This window comes from Pristiophorus japonicus, chromosome 12, assembly GCF_044704955.1.
Source record: "Pristiophorus japonicus isolate sPriJap1 chromosome 12, sPriJap1.hap1, whole genome shotgun sequence".
Taxonomy (NCBI): domain Eukaryota; kingdom Metazoa; phylum Chordata; class Chondrichthyes; family Pristiophoridae; genus Pristiophorus; species Pristiophorus japonicus.
In genome coordinates, this window is record NC_091988.1 from 100,695,325 (window position 1) to 100,702,805 (window position 7,481).

General features: G+C 56.6%; 1 protein-coding gene across 2 annotated transcripts in view; it reads left to right on the plus strand.

Annotated features, from left to right (window-relative positions):
- LOC139277392 (protein SSUH2 homolog) overlaps positions 1-7,481 on the plus strand; it is a 47,254-nt gene that overhangs the window by 22,433 nt on the left and 17,340 nt on the right. For both annotated transcript variants that reach the window (XM_070895799.1, XM_070895800.1), the window contains exons 7-8: positions 57-119; positions 2,140-2,222. In XM_070895799.1, coding sequence (XP_070751900.1) covers positions 57-119; positions 2,140-2,222 — 146 coding nt within the window. The remainder of the gene's footprint in view (positions 1-56; positions 120-2,139; positions 2,223-7,481) is intronic.

Consider the following 7,481-nt stretch of genomic DNA (forward strand, 5'->3'; position numbering starts at 1 on the left):
GGTAGCCTAGCATAACCCAAATGATCCTAAACGGATTTACTTGTGTTTTGTTTCAGCATTGCCACAAGTGCAAGGGTCGGGGGAAATATCGCTGTTCGATGTGCCGTGGAAATGGAAAGGTGGGTAGCGGACTGGACGGTCTGGTCTTCACATCTCACAGTTATTTACCGAGAGCCTGTCTGTCATAGCAATAACTATCCTCCAAATCCTTTCTCCCTCGGCTTTTTCACGATTGAAGACGCTGCCTCTTCCCTGGGCAGCAGCCACCAGCCAGTAAAAGTCTTGGCTTGCAGTAGCTATCGCGGCCGACTTCGATTCTGTCCGCCTTCTATGGGAGCTATTGGATGACAATAAAGATTCCTTGCAAATTACCCCACCCCCACGCTCTCTGTAGCCCAGAGATGCTGAGGCCAATGGTGGCGGCCACCCCAACAAAAATCAGTGAACTCAGTACAGCCTGGGGATTGACTCTGGGGCAATTCGTACCTCACTGGGATGGGCCTTTCGCCCCTTGGTTGGGCACTAAGCAGTTTATGTTATGGGCTCCTTCTAGTCATTTATGCAGACCAGCACATGCCCTCCACCTGGGAGTGTGGTGGTTATGTGACTGGACTGGAGGCCTGAGCAACAATCCAGGCAGACCGTGTGGCAGTTTGAGAATTTGAATTCAATTTAATAATTCTGGAAATAAAAATCTGGTCTCAGTAAAGATGACCATGAAACTGTTGGATTGTCAAGTCCCACTCCAGCGACTTGTGCACAAAATTCTAGGTTGATCCTCCAGTGCACTGCTGTGGGAGCACCGCACTGTCGGAGGTGCCGTCTTTCGAATGAGACGTTAAACCGAGGCCCCGTCTGCCCTCTCAGGTGGGATGTAAAAGCTCCCACAGCACTATTTTGAAGAGGAGCAGGGGAGTTATCCCCTGTATCCTAGCCAATATTTATCTCTCAATCAACATTACAAAACCACATTCTCCGGTCACTATCACATTGCTGTTTGTGGGAGCTTGCTGTGCGCAAATTGGCTGCCGCATTTCCCACATTACAACAGTGACTACACTCCTAAAGTACTTCATTGGCTGTAAGGCGCTTTGGGAAGTGTGGCCTAGATTTCTGCGCTCAAGACTCTGGAGTGGGACTTGCAACAGCTCCAGGGTCATTTTTACTGATACCAGATTTGTATTCTCACAGGCGAGAGTGCCGCGCGCTGAGCCAAAGAGCGCTCATTGAGGGGACAATGAGAACATGCAGCTTCTGAATGGGGTGAATGGTCAGACACTCCTGCGCTGCACTGCCTAAGTACACTCTTGCTTTCAACTGGTGTGTCTGATAAATTCAGGCAAAGTCCGACATGGCGGGAGTCATTTTAACCGAACTGGCCAGGCGAGAATCCCACAGGATCGGGAGGAACGCCGGTTTTACACCAATATTGCTCTCCACGGACTTTCATTCTTCAGTTTCAGATACCCGATGGGCGGGTTAGGTTAAAACGACCCTTCCCCCTCCCCCCCACCCAGCCAGTTCCTCTGTTGCCCGAGCACCTCGAGTCTGGTTGCCGAGAGCATGCAGAGACCAAGTGTGGGCAGCGGAAAGAGAGTGCGGTAAACATGTCCCACCTATCCTTTTCCTCCAACCACTGTCTGCCCCACCTGTGACAGAGACTGTAATTCCCGTATTGGACTGTTCAGTCACCTGAGAACTCATTTCTAGAGTGGAAGCAAGTCTTCCTCGATTGCGAGGGACTGCCTATGATGATGTTACCCGAGCTGATGCACAGTTCCCTGAGTCGGGCTGGGGCTGGTGAGCGTGAGAATGAGTTCTTTCGCCGGGCAGGGGTGTTTAGGAGCTGGGTGTGTTCTCTGGATTAAAATCAGACAATGCTGGAAATCTCAAACGGTCAGGCAGTATCTGTGGAGAGAGAAATAGAGTAACTTCGACCCGAAACGTTAACTCTGTTTCTCGCTCCACAAATGCTGCCTGACCCGCTGAGATTTCCAGTATTTTCTGGTTTTATTTCAGATTCCAGCATCCAGCAGTATCTTGCTCTTGTATTAGTGTTCTGTGGGTGATTCCGCGGCCCCTATCAGACCAATGGTCCCGATTTACACGCCAACCACAAGTTGCTTCTTTTTAATGCAGTTAAAATGCCTGTCGTGTGGTAGCCGAGGGATCGTACACGGAAATAAGAGGTGCATGCAGTGTGGAGGGATAGGAAAGAAAAGGTAAGTGATTGGGATTACGGAGACGTGGCTCCAGGATGATCAGGGCTGGGAACTCAACATCCAGGGGTATTCAACATTCAGAAAGGATAGAATAAAAGGAAAAGGAGGTGGGGTAGCATTGCTGGTTAAAGAGGAGATTAATGCAATAGTTAGGAAGGACATTAGCTTGGATGATGTGGAATCGATGTGGGTAGAGCTGCAGAACACCAAAGAGCAAAAAACGTTAGTGGGAGTTGTGTACAGACCTCCAAACAGTAGTAGTGATGTTGGGGAGGGCATCAAACAGGAAATTAGGGGTGCATGCAATAAAGGTGCAGCAGTTATCATGGGTGACTTTAATATGCACATAGATTGGGTCAACCAAACTGAAAGCAATACGGTGGAGGAGGATTTCCTGGAGTGCATAAGGGATGGTTTTCGAGACCAATATGTCGAGGAACCAACTAGGGGGGAGGCCATCTTAGACTGGGTGTTGTGTATTGAGAGGGGATTAATTAGCAATCTCGTTGTGCGAGGCCCCTTGGGGAAGAGTGACCATAATATGGTGGAATTCTGCATTAGGATGGAGAATGAAACAGTTAATTCAGAGACCATGGTCCAGAACTTAAAGAGGGGTAACTTTGAAGGTAAGAGGTGTGAATTGGCTAGGATAGATTGGCGAATGATACTTAAGGGGTTGACAGTGGATGGGCAATGGCAGACATTTAGAGACCACATGGATGAACTGTAACAATTGTACATCCCTGTCTGGCGTAAAAATAAAGAAGGGAAGGTGGCTCAACCGTGGCTATCAAGGGAAATCAGGGATAGTATTAAAGCCAAGGAAGTGGCATACAAATTGGCCAGAAATAGCAGCGAACCCGGGGACTGGGAGAAATTTAGAACTCAGCAGAGGAGGACAAAGGGTTTGATTAGGGCAGGGAAAATAGAGTACAAGAGGAACATTAAGACGGACTGCAAAAGCTTCTATAGATATGTAAAGAGAAAAAGATTAGTAAAGACAAACGTAGGCCCCCTGCAGTCAGAATCAGGGGAAGTCATAACGGGGAACAAAGAAATGACAGATCAATTGAACAAGTACTTTGGTTCGGTATTCACTAAGGAGGACACAAACAACCTTCCGGATATAAAAGGGGTCAGAAGGTCTAGTAAGAAGGAGGAACTGAGGGAAATCCTTATTAGTCAGGAAATTGTGTTGGGGAAATTGGAGGCCGATAAATCCCCAGAGCCTGATGGACTGCATCCCAGAGTACTTAAGGAGGTGGCCTTGGAAATAGCGGATGCATTGACAGTAATTTTCCAACATTCCATAGATTCTGGATCAGTTCCTATGGAGTGGAGGGTAGCCAATGCAACCCCACTTTTTAAAAAAGGAGGGAGAGAGAAAACAGGGAATTATAGACCGGTCAGCCTGACCTCAGTAGTGGGTAAAATGATGGAATCAATTATTAAGGATGTCATAGCAGCACATTTGGAAAAAGGTGACATGATAGGTCCAAGTCAGCATGGATTTGTGAAAGGGAAATCATGCTTGACAAATCTTCTGGAATTTTTTGAGGATGTTTCCAGTAGAGTGGGCAAGGGAGAACCAGTTGATGTGGTGTATTTGGACTTTCAGAAGGCTTTCGACAAGGTCCCACACAAGAAATTAATGTGCAAAGTTAAAGCACATGGGATTGGGGGTAGTGTGCTGACGTGGATTGAGAACTGGTTGGCAGACAGGAAGCAAAGAGTAGGAGTAAATGGGTACTTTTCAGAATGGCAAGCAGTGAATGGTGGGGTACCGCAAGGTTCTGTGCTGGGGCCCCAGCTGTTTACAATAATGATTTAGACGAGGGGATTAAATGTAGTATCTCCAAATTTGCGGATGACACTAAGTTGGGTGGCAGTGTGAGCTGCGAGGAGGATGCTATGAGGCTGCAGAGTGACTTGGATAGGTTGGGTGAGTAGGCAAATGCATGGCAGATGAAGTATAATGTGGATAAATGTGAGGTTATCCACTTTGGTGGTAAAAACAGAGAGACAGGCTATTATCTGAATTGCGACAGATTGGGAAAAGGGGAGGTGCAACGAGACCTGGGTGTCATGGTGCATCAGTCATTGAAGGTTGGCATGAAGGTACAGCAGGCAGTTAAGAAAGCAAATGGCATGTTGGCCTTCATAGCAAGGGATTTTGAGGACAGGGACAGGGAGGTGTTACTACAGTTGTACAGGGCCTTGGTGAGGCCACACCTGGAGTATTGTGTACAGTTTTGGTCTCCTAACTTGAGGAAGGACATTCTTGCTATTGAGGGAGTGCAGCGAAGGTTCACCAGACTGATTCCCGGGATGGTGGGACTGACATATCAAGAAATACTGGATCAACTGGGCTTGTATTCACTGGAGTTCAGAAGAATGAGAGAGGATCTCATAGAAACGTTTAAAATTCTGACGGGTTTAGACAGGTTAGATGCTGGAAGAATGTTCCCAATGTTGGGGAAGTCCAGAACCAGGGGTCACAGTCTAAGGATAAGGGGTAAGCCATTTAGGACTGAGATGAGGACAAACTTCTTCACCCAGAGAGTGGTGAACCTGTGGAATTCTCTACCACAGAAAGTTGTTGAGGCCAATTCACTAAATATATTCAAAAAGGAGTTAGATGTAGTCCTTACTACTAGGGGGATCAAGGGGTATGGCGAGAAAGCAGGAATGGGGTACTGAAGTTGCATGTTCAGCCATGAACTCAATGAATTGTGGTGCAGGCTCGAAGGACCTAATGGCCTACTCCTGCACCTATTTTCTATGTTTCTATGTTTCTATGTCCTTAACCATGTGACTATTTGCACCAACGCTTTTCTTGTCCTTCTGCGTCTGCGTCCTCCATCCCCGGAACCAGAACCGGAACCAGAACCGGAACTGGAACCGGTGGGGCCCCGCAATTGGCCACGTTGATTCCAACCACATTGCCAGGCTGAGCCACCAGCCGCTGAGCCCTGAGCCCCCCTGAGCCCTGAGCCCCCTACAAGCCCTGAGCCCCACCCGAGCCCTGAGCGCCCCCCCCACCCCCGAGCCCTGAGCCCCACCCACCCCCGAGCCCTGAGCCCCCCCCCCGAGCCCTGAGCATCTCCTCCCGAGCCCTCAGCAGCACCCCCCCCCCCCGAGCCCTGAGCACCCCCCCGAGCCCTGAGCCCCACCCCGAGCCCTGAGGCCCCCCCCCCCCGAGACCTGAGCCCTGAGCCCCCCCCAAGCCCTGAGCACCCCCCCGAGCCCTGAGCCACCCCCCGAGCCCTGAGCCCCCCCCCCCGAGCCCTGAGCCCCCCTGAGCCCTGAGCCCACCCCCGAGCCCTGAGCCCCTGCCCCCGAGCCCTGAGCCCCGCCCCGAGCCCTGAGCCACCCCCCGAGCCCTGAGCCCCCCCCCCCGAGCCCTGAGCCCCACCCACCCAAGCCCTGAGCCCATCCCCGAGCCTTGAGCCCCCCCCCAGCCCTGAGCCCCCCGCCGATCCCTGAGCCCCCCCCCGAGCCCTGAGCCTCTCCCCCCCGAGCCCTGAGCATCCTCCTAGCACTCAGCACCCCTCTAGCCCTGAGCACTCCCCGAGCACTGAGCACCCCTCTAGCCCTGAGCGCCCCCCTAGCCCTGAGCCCCCCACCCCTGAGCCCCCCCCTAGCCCTGAGCACCCCTGAGCCCCCCCCCCAGCCCTGAGCCCCCCCGAGCCCTGACAACCCCCTAGCCCTGAGCCCCCCCAGCCATGAGCCTCCCCCTGAGCCCTGAGCTCCCCCCCCGAGCCCTGAGCCCCCCCCCCGAGCCCTGAGCACCCCCCCCTAGCCCTGAGCCGCCCCCAGCACTGAGCACCCCCCCTTAGCCCTGAGCACCCCCTAGCCCTGAGCACCCCCCTAGCCCTGAGCCCCTCCACAGCCCTGAGCCCCCCCCAGCCCTGAGCAGCCACCTAGCCCTGAGCCCCCCCCCCCAGCCCTGAGCCGCTGCCCCCCGAGCCCTGAGCCCCCTCCCCTCGACCTGAGCCCCCCCCTAGCCCTGAGCCCCCCCCGAGCCCTGAGCCCCCCCCTAGCCTTGAGCCCCCCTAGCCCTGAGCCCCCCCCCCCAGCCCTGAGCCTCCCCCCGAACCCTGAGGCCCCCCCCGAGCCCTGAGCATCTCCTCCCGAGCCCTGAGCAGCACCCCCCCCCCCCGAGCCCTGAGCACCCCCCCGAGCCCTGAGCCCCACCCCCGAGCCCTGAGGCCCCCCCCCCCGAGACCTGAGCCCTGAGCCCCCCCCAAGCCCTGAGCACCCCCCCGAGCCCTGAGCCACCCCCCGAGCCCTGAGCCCCCCCCCGAGCCCTGAGCCCCCCCTGAGCCCTGAGCCCACCCCCGAGCCCTGAGCCCCTGCCCCCGAGCCCTGAGCCCCACCCCGAGCCCTGAGCCACCCCCCGAGCCCTGAGCCACCCCCCGAGCCCTGAGCACCCCCCCCGAGCCCTGAGCCCCACCCACCCAAGCCCTGAGCCCATCCCCGAGCCTTGAGCCCCCCCCAGCCCTGAGCCCCCCCCCCCCCGATCCCTGAGCCCACCCCCCGAGCCCTGAGCCTCTCCCCCCCGAGCCCTGAGCACCCTCCTAGCACTGAGCACCCCTCTAGCCCTGAGCACTCCCCGAGCACTGAGCACCCCCCCTAGCCCTGAGCACTCCCCTAGCCCTGAGCACCCCCCTAGCCCTGAGCGCCCCCCTAGCCCTGAGCCCCCCACCCCTGAGCCCCCCCCAGCCCTGAGCACCCCCCAGCCCTGAGCCCCCCCCCGAGCCCTGAGCCCCCCCCAGCCCTGAGCCCCCCCCCGAGCCCTGAGAACCCCCTAGCCCTGAGCCCCCCCAGCCCTGAGCCTCCCCCTGAGCCCTGAGCTCCCCCCCCGAGCCCTGAGCCCCCCCCCGAGCCCTGAGCACCCCCCCCTAGCCCTGAGCCGCCCCCAGCACTGAGCACCCCCCCTTAGCCCTGAGCACCCCCCTAGCCCTGAGCACCCCCCTAGCCCTGAGCCCCTCCACAGCCCTGAGCCCCCCCCAGCCCTGAGCAGCCACCTAGCCCTGAGCCCCCCCCCCAGCCCTGAGCCGCTGCCCCCCGAGCCCTGAGCCCCCTCCCCTCGACTTGAGCACCCCCCTAGCCCTGAGCCCCCCCCCGAGCCCTGAGACCCCCCCTAGCCTTGAGCCCCCCCTAGCCCTGAGCCCCCCCCCCAGCCCTGAGCCTCCCCCCGAGCCTTGAGGCCCCCCCCGAGCCCTGAGCCCCCCCCTAGCCCTGAGCCCCCCCAGC